The sequence below is a fragment of the Argiope bruennichi genome, chromosome X1 (genome assembly GCF_947563725.1).
Source record: "Argiope bruennichi chromosome X1, qqArgBrue1.1, whole genome shotgun sequence".
In the NCBI taxonomy this organism is placed as follows: domain Eukaryota; kingdom Metazoa; phylum Arthropoda; class Arachnida; order Araneae; family Araneidae; genus Argiope; species Argiope bruennichi.
The window spans coordinates 55,686,138-55,702,808 of NC_079162.1; the positions used below are offsets into that span (position 1 = coordinate 55,686,138).

The 16,671-nt window shown below is 27.6% G+C and overlaps 1 protein-coding gene across 1 annotated transcript; it reads right to left on the reverse strand.

The window, feature by feature from the left end:
* Positions 1-4,218: 4,218 nt before the first annotated feature.
* LOC129958559 (zinc finger CCHC domain-containing protein 10-like) lies at positions 4,219-12,165 on the reverse strand. The gene is made up of 2 exons (XM_056071104.1): positions 11,042-12,165; positions 4,219-9,005 (listed from the first exon to the last, which is right to left on the reverse strand). The coding sequence occupies exon 1, from the start codon at positions 11,682-11,684 to the stop codon at positions 11,130-11,132; it is 555 nt and encodes a 184-aa protein (XP_055927079.1). The 5' UTR covers positions 11,685-12,165; the 3' UTR covers positions 4,219-9,005; positions 11,042-11,129.
* Positions 12,166-16,671: the final 4,506 nt, after the last annotated feature.

Consider the following 16,671-nt stretch of genomic DNA (forward strand, 5'->3'; position numbering starts at 1 on the left):
ATGTCATCAATGATTATCTGTCCTTCCTATCATCCCCTTTCGAAAAATACCGTAAACTAACTCCCACCCTTAATAACTGTACCAGGATTACCATGACACAGGGAAATACAGGAAATTTAAAAATCATTAAAAAAAAAAAAAAAAAAAAACTGGGGAAATGCAGTGAAATTTGAAAATTTCTTAAAAACCGGGAAAGTACATGGAATTTTAAGGGTTTTTTTTTTTTTTTTTTCTCATCTAAAAAATGCGATGTAGTTCCAAAAACGAAACACCAAAATTCATGACTGTGTAATCGCAGAAATTCCCCCCTTTTCTACTAGCTCTTTTTTTTTTTTTTTTTTTTCCCTGCATATATCAGGCCGATTTTGATTTGAGGGGCAGTTGCTCTTTTTCCATGAAATTCTTGGATTGTTGCTAATGAGCATGGAAGAGTAGTAGCATAAATCGCTGCAACTGCGTGAAAGAATAAAATAAATTTTTCTGAAGGGAATAGCAATATTCAATTTGCAAAAGCTTCGCGGTGGTATTTAGTCTTTCACATGAGAGTTTATTGAATGGTTTGTTTATTATTTGAGAAATTGTGAGTTTTTTCAGATTACATTAGAGAATTCTTTTTAACAATGAGCTGCTCAAAATCCGTAATTAATACGAACTGGATAAATAAAAGTATCAGTCCTCACTTTATGAATAGGTTAGAGAAGTTTCGCAAAATTAATTTGCTATGTATTGCTCGTTCTTTAAGAAGATAAAAAGCCTAAGTAATTTGGGGAAATAGACACTTGCTAGTCATGTCAAAAGAGAACATATAACTGCTTACCAGTTCAAAAACCTGATAATTGAGATTGATCTTAAAGGAATATGTTTTAATATGTGTTTAAAAGGAATACAGGAGAAAATGACATGTCCGAAAACGACAAATTCCATTCCCGAAAATAAACCAATTTCAAACTTGTTAGTTCAAGAACAATTTAAAGCTAAACTTTTATGGCCATTAAAACTTGTTGCATCACATTTGTCGTTTAATTCAATTATATAACGAAAAAAATGCACGTTTGTTCGTAAAAAAATGTTGAACATAATTTGTTACGGATTCGTTCCACTTTTTCCATAATCTCTTAAGAAATCCTTAAACAGTAAAAAAAAAACCCTGTAAAATGCTTTGACGAAGCTTTGAGCCGCATTTCACAAACATGCCAAATGGATGTTATTGCAAGATATATCACACTGTTGAGAATTTTAAAGAACTTATATCGAAATGCATACAATTACTTTTGCAAATTAGCATTATTGACCAAATAAAAATTTAAAATTTTTAAACATGTTCTTTACCTTAAAACTCGGTCTTTTTTTAATAATCATAGTTTAAAAATATTTTTTTTCCCAAAAAGTTTAATGAAACAAAAGTAACAATTTAAGCTAACTAAAGGCAGTTCTAAAGGCTTCTGAGGCTTTCTAATTATACGTAACTTAGTCAAATTTTTTTCCTATTTTTCAACTTTAATATTATTTTTCTCTAAACAAAAATTGTACCCAGGATATCCCAAAAACTACTTATCCCATCAATCTGAAATTTCATACACATGTTCAAAATAAGTTATTCTATTACATACTTCAACTTTTAGACACATTATTCAGAGAAAAAAAATTTGCATGAATTTTAATTACATTTTTTCTTAAAATTTCAAATTTTTTAACGATAATTTCTGTTTTAAATTTTTTTTTTCAAAATTTTTATAAAAAGTATGCATAACTTCAAAACTGAACATTTTTCTGCAAGTTAATATTAATTTTGTAAATTTTGACCAATTTTTAAATTCAGAATCCTGCGTGCAGTAAAATTCTGATTTTTAAGATCTCAATATCCAATTTATATTTCTTTATAACTTTTTTCTTGAAATTATATGAAAACGTGAGAAATGATGAAATTGTATATGAGTAAGTATTCTATGATTAAATTTTCAAAGCTCACAATTGTTTAATTTGTAAATTAGATGGGTTAATAAATGTATGCTTTTTTTGCTTCATGGGTTATTGTTAAGAGTTTTGAGACCCCTTAATTGATTCTTTAACTAAGAACTTTGTATGTCACAAACTTTTATAGAGGCGTTTTAAATGTTCCAATTTCAATTCAGTATACAAAATTAGCACGTTCGAGGTATTATGCTTTGGAAAAGCAATATAAAGTTGAAGGAATAGAAAAAGAAATGAGTCCAACAACCACAAAGAGCGATGCAAATGAAATTATTGAAAAAAAAAATGAAATGATGACTGAAAAAATCTGCAGACATTGTAGAAACTGATACCTAAATATATGAATTGGCAAAATAAATGAATAAAATAAGATAAATTTATCTTGCTTTGTAACGTTTTTTTGTTAAGTAATCATTAAATGGTTTGTATCATGATAACAAAAATGTTATTTTGTGTTTTATTTCACTCTAGTCTTTAATTTTGTGTAACTTATTATTAGAGAACATGAGGGATAATTAACATCTCCCTTGATATGCAAATTTTGCCTTGATAAATTCTATACAATAATTAATGAGAATTGTTTTTTTTTCCTATATGTAAATATAAATATTCATTTAATATATACTATTATTTCGAGTAATTTTAAATTTCAATTTAACATTACTCAAAACTTTACTTTCCTTGTTTTTTCCACTCACCAAAATTACGGAGCATTGTTATTCCATTAAAACTAGCACATGAGTGCTGTTCCCGCATTTCCTCTTACATTACATGTATACAGAGAATCCCACCCACTCCCTAGATTTGAGCGCAGTCCTGTGGACTGATTTCGTAAGTTTTATTCTTTAAGTCAAATGGTCTGGTCAGTACAGTACCGCTACACACACACACATTTGTCTTTATTATTAGCAATGAAGAAATATTTTTCCTGAAAATAAACTGCCATAGCAGCATTTTTTTTTTTTTTTTTTTTTTTTTTGGAAGGATGGGGAAAAAACTGTTGTTTTGATGTTTAATTAAATAACACCGATTTCTTTTTTTACCCCAACCATCAGAGTTAAAAGATGAATTGCAAAGTAAGCTGCAGTTGCTTTAAATAATTTAAATGATGATATTACAATTTATCTCCTTCTAAAATAGTTCCATCATTGATGAAAGCTTCAATCTATCTTATGTATTATACATTTTTTTTTGTTGTTGTTTGTTTGTCTTTGCTAGCAGTGGTTTGAAATTTTAACAAAAAAGAAAAACTGAAGATACAATTTGTTCACATTGTTCTTAATACTGGATTGTTATTTATAACTGATTAGTTAAATTCTTATTTTATTTTATTGCATATAAATTCAACTCAATAAATAGAATAAAGCTACCTGTTCTAACTTGTGAAGAACAGCAACAACATATATTTATTTTACATAAAATTAATCAACAACTTATCACTGAAATTTTCAAAATTATCTAAGTTTTAATATTTTCTTATTCAACCCAAAACTTCTGCATATAATTTATAAATTAAGTAAATATTGAAATGAAATTTTGGCAACTTTTCTATCATGCTCATTTTCAAAAAATTCACTGAAGCAAATGTGTTTATGAGGACAGCACAATTTTGAAATGCAAATTATTCTATCCTGGTAGATTTCCTCTTCCAACTAAAATAGGCCATAACAGCACATATGATATAATCATCTGTCAGCATTCAGATATGGTAATTGGCAATTTTCATGCAAAACATTAAAAACTATCAGTGTTAAATAAAAAATAGTATTGTACCACTTTATAGTTTTGTTAGCATTAAAAAAAGTTTATATTATATTATATATATATATATATATATAATGTAGGCTGCTTAAATTGGGAAAAGAAATAAAAGGGAAATGTAACAAAAATTCATTCGAAATATTTTCAATGAAAAAAATTCACGTTATTATTTTAGCTGTGCAATTGGAAAACATGTTTAGTTTTAATGCATTTGAAAAAGCATATTTAAAATCTTTCATGGTATTATAAAGAATAATTGTAATAATACTGCAATTAAGTGTATATCAGAATCTAACAATAAATGTGAAGTTCTTATATATTATTATTTACATTAATTGCAAAATCAAGAGTGTATTGGCATGCTTTACTGACAAAATGAAATAAAAAGCTACTAATTAATAAAAGAGTATTGTTGTACATGAAAAGAAAAAGTATAGTGTCAAATACATTCTCATGAAAAATACAAATAACAATTTTATTCACAGAACATTGACACAAGATTGGAAAAAATGTACAACACATATCAAGTTGCATTTCTTTACAAATGAATCAAAAACTTAAAATATACATTATAAGTCTGCTTTTTTCAAAAAGCATAAAAATGGTTTTGTCTCAGGTTTAATAAAAACATTTTCCTATACAATAAAATGGAATTTGGTTCAGCTACTGACTTTCATTTCTATTGTTAGCTGTTTTAAAGCTACTGAATATTAAATTTTGGCAGGGGAGGGCAGGCGATAAAAAGATGCCTAATCTGAAAATAGTTACAAAGGCACTTTTAAAAAATGACATAAGTTCTCCTTTATGCTTTGAGGAGGGGAGACATTTTTTAAAAGTTAAAAATTAACCATAAAAATGACTAGGTTTTTCTTCTTCTTTCAAATAAATATTTAAAAAACACAAAGCAGAAGAGAAATAGTTTACATCATTGGGGCAGCAAAATCGGTGGGAATTGCCCCATGTGAGTGTACACTTAAAACTGATACCTTAGAATAATTTAGCTCATTTTTAAGTAACACATTTTATTAAACACTCATCACATCTATTATTAAAAACTCATTACATCTATAAATTTACAGATTTTTTATTTTAAACCTTTGAAATGCATTTTTAAAAGTGTCACATAATGATTTGGAACCATAAAAACAATAAAACCAGATGGATAGGACAATGCAGCATATGAAAGATATTCACAATTATGATCCATAAAAACATTTAACAATAACAAAAAAATAATAACTGTCATCTTTGCCAGTTATTATAATATAGTTATGTTCACTACTCTAATGATTTCCTTAAAAACACTTATTACATTGAACATATAATACACATCAATATTTTAAACATATAACCAACAGTTTTAATTAAAATGGTTTACTGATGGCATCAGATTGAAGTATATCTTCTCTTTAAGACTATGCCAATATTCTTAGTTCTGCAGATGGCATAAAAAACCCAAATATCTTACAACATTGAGAACTCATCCATATTAATATCTCAAACATATAACTTTCAACCAACAGTTTTAATTAAAACTGTGGTTAATATAATCTAATGGTTTACTGGTGGCATTAGATTATATACCCTCTCTCTCTCTAAGATCATGCCAATATTTCTTGAGCTCCATATAGTACCAAAAAAAAAAAAAAAAAAAACCCTCAAGTAACTGTAAATATAAATACTGAGAGCTTGTATTCACATTAGAACTATAAGTAAAATCTAGAAACTTTCAAAAGAAAAGCTGTTAGAAGAAAAGATCAGTTTTTAAAACCAGGGGCGGCATGTGTATAGATGATGTAGAACAGCAATGCTTGCAGCTTTTTTTCTTTTGTAAAAATAATCACTAATTTATTTAATCTTGTAAGCAAAATCTAAATCCATCATCAATTTAATAAATTTCTCTTAGAGCTTCCAATATTGACAGGAAACATATATTGTTTTACACATATGTGTCTCTTCTCTTATATGACAGAAAACTTCATCTCACAGAGATAGTTGGAAAAAAGTTTTAAAAAAATTAAAATTAATTAAAAATTAGTACTTTCTTACATTAGAAGAGTTCTAGCTCTTCTGCACAAACAATACACAATTTCCACAGTTTAATACAAAAATCTTTGTTTCTTAGATAATTTCAATAAACAGTCAAAGGAATAAAATTTCTTGCCAGTTATAATTTGAGGTTAAATTATTTCTAATAGCAAGCTGGTAAATCTTCAGATAACCATGCGTAATGTTGCTCAGGCAAATTATAAAAGTGATTTTGGGTTATATCAAATATAATCCGATGCCTGCACATGAAAACTGTTTCTAGTCTTGTTATTTTATAAAACTTACAATGTTGTATTAAAATCAATTTTGCTATAGGGGAAGGTGGGGCACAGTGTTATGGTGAATTTCATTTTAAAGTGGTGGCAAAATCAGCTCCAATTTATTTAAAGCCTTGTCAATCATCTTATTTCCCTGAAGTCTATGTGTTTCAGAAGACTGCACAATTAGTTATATTTTTATAAGTAAATCTTTATTTTTACATGATAAAAGTAAAATTTTATGTTTTAATTATATTTTCTTTGTCAGACATTACACAGAACTTGAGCGAAAAAAAAAAAAAAGTTGAGCATAAAATAATGAATTATACTAAACAAACACCGAGTAGTAAAATAATTATGATTAACTGAACAACAAGGTGAATAAATTCATATAAAGAATGTTTGAAATATTAAAAGTATAGTGGAATCATTACATAAAAGAAAACTAATCGATCTCAAGGATAAAATTTCATTCAGGAAATGTTGAAATTCAAAGGAATGTGTCATGCCTCACTATTTATAACTGCTGCTTATTTTATAATTATAATGAATAATATTTTAAAAAGAAAGCAAATTATGTTTAGATTCTTTTAAGTTAAAAATGATGATCTAAATTCACATTATATAGTTCTTTTTTTTTTTTTTACATAAAATGGGGTATCAAACAAGAAACAATGTTACATACTGAAATGGGACAGACTGTTAAATACATAATTTGCCTAATTAATAAATTTAAAACAAACATGTTTCATAAAATAAATTTTATTATCTTTAATAGCTTTGTGCCTTTCATTTAAAGATTTTTTTTTTATAATTTAGAATTGTGAATGACAATAGAAATAAAATAGTAAAGTTTTATAAAGGATTTTCCACCATATAAATTTGCATTTTTTATGAGACATTTACAATATTTCTTTACATTATTAACAGTATTCTTTCAAAAAATATTTTCCTTCAGATATTTAAACATGAAAAGTAGCCCAAAAGAAAGACTTGGCTACTGCTAGAGAAACTATAAAAGAAATCCTTTAAAAAAATTGATGATACAAATGGATTCAATCCAGGATAAAAAAAAATTATTTGCAATGGCAAACAGAATACAAAAATACTAAAGCATGAGCTTCAAACAAGAATCTATTGCAGAAATTGGCACTAGCTGCTTCCATAATTTAAGAACAAAACATACTCATCCAATAACAGAAAGACAGGGAAGTGTATTACTGGATATACCATAAAAACATAGAATTGTTACTTATCGAATTTAAGAAATCCTTTTCTAAATTGAAAATTCATAATGCTAAGGAGTTGCTTATTATAACTGTAAGTAAATTTGAAAACATAATAAAAATTGAATGGCAGATTGTGTGTACAAAGAGTGTAGTGTGAATGTATTGTGTGGCGAATTGGAATATATCAATAGTGAAACCCTAATTACTTTCTACTAATGGATCAATGCTGAAGGAAAATCTATAAAATCATAAATAATTTTGCTTACTGCAGAAGTAAATGAAAATTTAAAACAGTTGCTCCATTTTCTAAACATGTCGACAACATGAAAAGATAATTCCTAGAGCTTCAGCATTTGGAGCGAATTTGAAGGACCGGGTTAATAAAAAAAAATTTATAGAAAATTTTTCAATTAGGCAACAAATTGAAATCATGAATGTGCATTGGTGTTCAATGAAAGTAACTTTTTTTTACTGCTACTATGTATTAACATTATCTTCAAAAAGATCATTATTGGATCATTAGTCCTACTAACCAGTTAAAGAATAGCTGGCAAATTCTGTTCACTATGAGTCAGATTTTGATTGTCTAGCTTATTACTCTTTCTTTGGAACATCACATGAAAAAAGGTCTTGTAGTTCAATTTAGAGCAGAATTAAAATGCTATGTAAATTCAAGGATTTTACAAAATCAAGCAGTCATAAACAATACAGCAGGGTTTTATAAAGTAGCTAAAAAATAAATGTACTGTTTTTCTGAGAAGTTGATAATAATCTTCATTGTGAGGAATTAAAGACAGATAGCTAAAGATGGACATATCTATGCCTTTCACTCTGCACTAAGTAAAACCTTTTGGTAAAGATAAACTGAAAATTTTTAGTAATTCCATTTTTACCTTATCTCTGATAAAAAAAAAAAAGGACAACTTTTACCAAATTCACTAAGTATACAGCAGTATTTCAAAAATCAACACAGCTTCAAATTGCAATAAAATATTATATGCAATAAAACAAAATCAGGTGGAAATTTTTTTTAAAGTGAAAGTTGAGATTAAAAGCATATGAAATAAAAAAAGACTATTTGTCGCACAAATAACTTTCATTGAAGAAGCTAAAACTAAGGCTATATTTCTTTAAAAATATAATGAGTCATCTACAACTTTTTACTTTTTCGTAAAAGAGTTTGTTATAGGTAAATCATTAAAATATTGTTAGAACCATTGCTGGATGAAAAAATTCTATTATAAGTTTTTAGAATGCACTAAAAATGTCTATAATTAAGCATTTTGTTTGAAAATTAAGTTATTATTATTTTTTGGAATATTCTGCATTTCTTAAACTAATAGCCATATGTATCCTTTAAAATATAAGAACATATTTTTAAAAATATCATATATGTTACAAAGGTTTAAAAAGAATTACTTATTAGAGGATAAATATAATAAATAAAATGTTCTGATAATGTGAATACTGAAATAGAACAGATTCTTAGCTTAGAATAATAATAATAAACTAAATTTTCCAATCCCCTCCACAGCAATTTCTTTTTAATTAATTTTAGTCAGAAAAGCTCTTTAAAATATCAAAACATCTAAACCTGATATAATAACTTCAAAACAGAATGTTTCCAATATTCATTAAATTGCTTTAATTAAAAACGGAAACTTACCAAAAATGTCCCATCCAAAATAATCCAATTACCATGAAAATTCCTTTAACCCTTTCAAGTCTGATGAGGCATCTACATGCATTCAAATCAAAGTAATTCTTTAATAATTAGTCTATAAAAGTTCAATAAATTTAATTAGATATAAACTGATCAAATATGGTACTTTATGTTAAGCCAAATATTAATTAAGACAGTTACGATCAAATATGGTATTTATTAATTATTAAGTGTTTCAATTCAAGTGAATTTTAATAAAAACCTATTATACTAGCCATTGCTGTGAAAATTCCAAACCTCAACAATGGGGCACAGAATTAATATCTCCATCACTACCAAAAACACGAGTTGTTACTTTTTTTAATTTTAACAACATATGATATCTAAGATTCTTTAAAAAACTTTATTTACTTGAGACTTTATTGCAAACAAAATAAAAATTGCACCACTTTGTTCCACCTTCCCCTAATCATACTTTCTATAATATAAATTTTCCCAAAATTGCACTTTATTACCTATGTACAAAAACATGAAAACAGAATATTATGCAATTCATTTTAGAGTAAAAAAAAAAAAAAAATCAAAGTAACATACAATCCTGATTTTAGAAAACAGAAAATTATTTAAATCAAAAGATAACCATTAGCTAGAACTGCAAAAGGTACATATTATTCATGATTTGAATTTAATCCTCAAAAACAATTACTCTCAAATTATTATTACTTCAAGTAAATGGAAACAGAAATAAAATTATTAATACATAATTTTTAAAAAATGCACAACTATATGGTGAATTTTTTAGAAATAGTGGTAAAATTAGTAAGAAATAGTGGTAAAAATTAACAAAAATATTTAAATTATAAATGTAATGAAAATTAAATGAATAAAGACTCAAATATAATAGTTATTTTAGATGTAGCTTTTTAAATTATCACTGTAATTAACATCAAAAGCATCTTTTTAAAGCCAATTACATCATGAATATTTAAAAAGACACTTACAAAATTAAGAATCCTTTTTTATGCAATGAAATCTAAATTCTTCAGAGACAAATGATACAAAAAAGTACATAATAATACTCTGTAATTTTAGAGCATTCTACCCAAATGATAAAAATGAAAGCTCTTTAATTTTGTTTTTAAGTAACAGTTTCAGTTCTTTTTAAGTAATCCTAATACACATCTAGAAGTATAGAGTACTATAACCTTCATAGTAGATATATTTACATGTACTTTTGAAAAAGTCGTTTCTTTATAAACATATTACCAAATCTTTATCCTATATATATATATTTATAATAATTCTCAATCCTGTAAAAATTATCCAGAATTTCAGTAGTATTAGTTATTATGTTATATAGTATATAAAAGTAAACATTATCAAAATACTTCAGTGGAAAATTTTCTAAACAAGACTGATATGATTTATTGAAAAAATTAATTCCCATGATATAATAATTTCCAATATTTAAAATTTCATTTTATTTATATATTATATAAAATCCATAAAGAAGCAGATTAATCAGATTCACACACTTGTTGGATCTTTCGTTCTTAAAAAATTGTAAAACATTCTGATTTTTATTAGTTTATTTTAGAGTTATTGCAGTCTTAAGATTATCAATTTTACAATTATTCCATTACACTAATTCAAAACCTTCCAATATTTATTTTTTCAACATTAAACAAATCAAAGGACATTAATTTTCACGTTTAATTATAAGTTGTGCTTTCTTTTTAGATAATTTATGTCACTCGTAAGCATTAGTAAGTTTTTTTTTTTTTAGACCTGGATATTTCAAGATACAGATGTAAAATTAGAATGATAAAATAAATAATTTATTATAATATATTTTTAAAAGCAAATTATGTTATCAGAATAATAAAGAAAACATTTCATAAAATTTACATTCCTTTCAACACAATATTTTATATCCAAATGCACAAATCTACTTCTATTTTCCATTCAAACATTGTTGAAAATTACATATTGAAGATTTGTGTTAACATGGTTCTATTACAAGCTTGCATTATTTGACGACTTTCATTGGAAATCAGTCACTACTAGATACTACAAATAAGAATAAAATAAAATTGTCTTAAAAAATATACCTGATAATAAATTTTGTTCCATCTTGCAGTCCCTTGGCTATAAAAAAATCAATTTTGATATTCAATGAAGAAATAAAAATTCTGAAATTCAGTCACTATCAGAGCTTGAAGTATATGAGCTTGAGCTGCTCTGACTAGATGAACTTGAGGCTGATGAACTGGAGCAACTTGAACTTGATGAAGAGACACTGGAGCTGGAGGTCGAGCTATCACTTTCTGAATCTTCAGATGTACTTGAATGAGCAGAAGAATGACTGGAGGCATCATCTTTCATATTATCAGCACGCATTGCATTAACCCGATAGCCACTAGTGGAAGGTACGGGCTCCGCAGGAACATTCTGCTTACCAGAAACATTTTGCTCACCAGAAGCATTCTGCTTATCACAAACATTTTGCTCACCAGAAACATTCTGCTGATCAGAAGCATTCTTCTCATCAGAAACATTCTGCGCTGCATCGTCGTCCGATTTCAGTTTTTTATTCAACAATTCTGTCCGACTAGGTCGACTCACATATTTCCTTTTACCAGTGCATTGATATGTAAAATGGCCAATTTCCAAGCATTTCTGGCATCTGAATGTAGAAGCATCATACGGTTGTTTATTGGATTTTAGTCCATATGGCGGTTTAAAACTCGCCATTTTACTAATCGAAATATGGATTAAGAAAATTTAAATGCAATCACGAGCTCATAAATAGAAAGTGCCCTAATCTTCCAATTTTATTCCACTGCACGAGTAATTCGTTTCAATATATAATTTCTTCATAAGAATAACAAGATAATAAATATATAGAAAAAATAGAAGAATTAAATGAAATTATGAACATCAAAATTAACTGTAAATATGCATTACGCAAAAAATTTTCGTTGATTAAAAATGAAATTCAACAAAGGATCGCATACAATCATGAAATCGATACTTGCACACAAGCTTAACTTTTCAGTTCTAACATACACAGCCGATTCAACACAACTTCACTTCATTTGATTTGTAAATATAAAACAAGTAGTCTCAATCTTATTGAAAATAATATAATGAATTAACAAAATACAGAGAACTATTGATGGCAAATTATAAGAAATGAGGGTGCTACAATCTACTAGTGACGCAGCGACAGAAAGGTAAGGGGTGGGGGTGTCCTATCCGCAGTGTTTGGGTTGGGTTGCAGACCATTTTTAGCGCCATACATGTATTTAATTGATAAAAATAAAATGTCAGTAGGATAAAATATTAAAACAACGAAGTCATTGATAAATTTAAAAGTTAATAAAAAAGGAGATGATAGATGCAAGTATTGAAAACTGACAAAATAAATTACAAATACAAAACACTGCCGAGTATCCGGTTCGCGACTATCCGCCTTCCGTACTATCCAGCCTAGTTTTATTTTATCATAATTAAAGGAGGAAGCAAGGTGTTGTATTGACAACATTGCCAAGGCATTGGAAGTGGAAGTCTGCTACGATTCTCCTACGTGTCGTGTGCAAAATACAAGATGTGACAGGAAAAGAGTAGCGTTCTGATCGTTATTCATTGTTTCGTCAATGTGTAACTAGGGATGACGAATATTTTACGAACGGTTATTACGTCACCAATATCAAAAAGTCACAAATACCAGTGATCAATACTTTTCAAACAGGGGCGTGATTCAAATCCTTGATACGATCTTACTGGTGATATTACAATTACAGGTCTTGGATCATGATAGAACGTAACAATCGATATGATCTGTTCATTGGAAACTCTCGAACAAGAGTTCAATCATGTATAGGGAAAGTCCCTTACCCATTGAAGTGAACGTACCGGTTATTCTTGGAATTATCGTATCATTAAATTGCATATAACTGAAATTTATCGGAGCGGTGACCTCACTGGAAAGTGTGAAGTCACCTCTCCACTTCATGGGAGTGACCTTGACTTTCCGAAATTCGCATTTGACGATGCACTATTCCATAAAGATCACTTTTAATTGCTTGTGACTTGACTTTTATTGCATATATTCTGTTTACTGCTGGCGCCATCTATTGGTAGAATAGAAAACTAAAGTCAACATTTTAAAGAAATGACATATCTATTTAATTCAAATTTTTTCAGAAAAGGGTTTACTCCAATAACGAAATTAAATAAATAGTTTTGAAAAAAAGTCCTATTTAAGAAGTAAGCTGAAATAGATAATTTAATCACACGTTACTTAAATTAGTAAATAAAGTATCAATTGCAATTAATAAATTTTATATTTAATACTAATTAATAATTTTTAATTAATAATATGATTGAAATAACAGATATTTGGAACAAATATTTAAAAATATCAGCAAAATTATTTGTTATTAAAAAAATTGTGGATTATGCATCTCTATGTGTAACTGACCTCAATTTTTGCTGCTGCCCCTGATTATAATTGCACAGTATGTACAGTATACATTCGTAAATTATTCTAGGGTTATATTTAATGTTTCCTTAACAGTACCACAATGAATATTTCGATAGTGGTGGTAAACGAAAAAAAGTTGTAGTTACTATGAAGGAGAAATTACGCTCTTTACGACCAGACTCTAGTGAATCAGCAAAGAATATAACTTCTGGGTTAAGAGTTGGGAAAAGTACAGTGGACGACAAATAAAAAAATCGGGCAGAAATTGGAAAATGGCGTGTTGCACAATCTAGTGGAAGTGGAATAAAAGTAAGAAAAACCGTTCACATTCTATATGGCTCGAGATAAATGGAGGACCTTAGTACTCAATAAGAAATGAGAAATGTGTATTATAACAGCGTGTTTTAGTATAAAAACTTCTTCTTGCATTGGTGGGTAAAAGAAATGAGTTCATATAAATACGGAATATCCGACTTTTTTTTTATCCGGCATACCCTTCCACCACATTAAGCCAGATACTCGGGAGTGTACCGTAACTTATTTTAGGGAGCGCTATAAAAACACCGGGATGGCAATATTCATTAATGCTATACGAGTAGAACTGATCTTTGAATAGTGTTATCATTTTTTTTAAAAAACAATCTATTGCATTCAAGGATTCAAAAAGGCCGAACATGTGAACCTTCCAAGTAATTCTTATAGAATAACTAGAAGAAATTATTGACTTCTTAACCAGTAGAAACACCAGTTATTATTTTTATTTTCTCTTAATGAAAGTATAGATAGAGAAAGAGTTGTAATTGTCAAAAAATTCGAACTTCAGGTCTAAACAAATCTTCACGTTTCGGACTTCTTTCTGACAATATGGCTGTTTTTTTGTGAAATCTATAATTCAAAAACACCGTGCAAAATAATGAAATTTGTTTTGTAGTCTCTTTGCACTAAATTGTAAATTTCTATCAAGTTTTGTGAGAAATTCATTTAAATTAAGTCTGTCGGCCCGGTTGTCTAAATATAAGTTAACACGATAATTGCAAAACGAAGAAAGCTAGATGAATAAAATTTCATTCTCTGATTTAGTTAGTAGCCAAAGTGTAGATATCCTCAAGGAGTTACCGTCTATTGTCGGGTATTTTCACATGCATATAAACGCAATGATTAAATCAATGAAAATTGGTAAGTGATCTTGCAACTATAGCTGTAGTTCTGTGTCAAATCTTGATTTCAATCGTTCGGTAAAAAGGCATGCAAAATACATAGTTATAAGATAGATTCAGTAAAAACGCTAACAATTATTCTTAATAACTTCATAACTATTGTTAACCTATGTCATGTAAAGAATTCTTGGCCTTACCAAGATCTATAATTTTATCCGGTGGAGGAGAGATAAGACTTTTATTGGAGAGTATGTCAAAAAGCTTGGGGAAGATCACTCCCGCTGGTTTAAATGAATTTTCAAAGAAAAATTTTTCCTAACCCCCCACCACCACCACCACACACACACACACATATATTTAAATAATAATTAGTGTTTTATATTTTGGTTTTTATCTTCAAATTTTATATAAAAGTTGGTTACAAGATTTTTTAAATAAGGGTGAAATTTTTGTAGTAGAAAACGGATATTATTGGAATATTTCTCTAATGTGATGTGGAAATCTTAATCCATTGCTGTAGTTATTTGTTTAATTTTTTTGCAATTATGTGCTGTTTGAAGTGAAAGGAAAGGAGATGTTCATAACTTTCATGTCCGAAAAAATTAACAGATGAAATTGTCTTTTAGAAACTAAACAAATAAAATACATTTTTTTTTTCAAAAAAAATTAATACGTTTTTGCAATATTATTTTTATACTTACTTATTTATAGATTTTATTTCATATTTTAATGCTTCTTACTTTCTTTCTTTCTATTATCAGTCAGATGACAATTTATTTAACTTTATAGCAGATATGATAATGTCATTAAAAGAAATCTAATAGGGTTAATTCACGGTCACGTATCAGGTACCAAACAAACCGTTCTGCGCATGTCGTGAAGTCTGCCGATAACGTTGATGGAACCATTGTTTAGTAAATATTACGCTAGCAGATCAATTATTAAAAAACTTCTGATTTTTTTTAAAGACATTATTCTGAATTATTTTCTCCAAATTTTCTTAGTTATATAATTTTATTTTATAAATATTATTAAAAACTTCTTTTTTTTTACATATTAATTTGAATTATTTTCCAAATTTTATTAGTTATATAATTTTATTTCTTACATTAAAATTTTAATTTGTATTTTCAATGGAATTATTGCTTTTGTATAATTAACTAACATTGCTTTTTAATTCGTTTGGTGCCGCTTTATTCTTTCCATTCCCATATCCTCCCCCCCCCTTTTTTTTATCCGAAGGATACATTTTGACAAATGACTATGGCAGTGTTTTTGAAAAATTACATATGTTCTTTTTTATATATTATTTAAATATTATTGGATGTTGAATCTTATGAATATAATTCCCCCAGTTAATTCTTTTTAAAAATAATTATTACTCTTAGATAAGTTAATATTTTAAAGCTTACTAATAAAATTATTATTTTTTATTCTTATGTAATTACTTTTATAAATATTGAGACTTTGATGTTTTCAGTTTGCTCAGAGGAACGAACATGAAACTCAAATTAGTATATACTGAATAAATTATGTTTACAATTTCAAATTATGAAATATAAAAGGTATAGATACCTTTTTTTAAATCTATACAACTTATGAATCAATAATTTCCTTTTAATTTGTAGGAATCATTAAAGGAAAACAATCAAAATCTCGCTATCATAATTTTTATTTACACATTACAAATATATATATATATATATATATATATATATAGATAAAATATATGTGATAATTGTATCTGTGCATACTACCATCGCGCCATCTGTATGAAAAAAGAGTTTTTGTGTAAAACAGTGAGTTGAGTGGCGAGCAGCCAGGAAGAGATCTGTGTACCATCGGCTCTCGTCAAATTATTGAGTGTGGATTAAAAGTGAATTACTGTCCGCTAAATGAGCATTAATTTACTTATTGAGTATGAGTTCTTTTCATGAGCACCGACGACATGTGGTCCGCTCGTTCGGAGTGAAGCAGTTTAATTATTATTAATGTGAAACAGTTTCGATTCACCATCAAGTTTTGTTTCTGGAGTTACTGAGATATCTTGTGGATAAAAATTCTTCATATGAGGTAGGATTGTTTTGTTTTCTTT

Bases quoted from the DNA above. Each gene is read 5' to 3' on its own strand.
- LOC129958559 (XM_056071104.1), bottom strand. From the start codon at position 11,684: ATGGCGAGTTTTAAACCGCCATATGGACTAAAATCCAATAAACAACCG.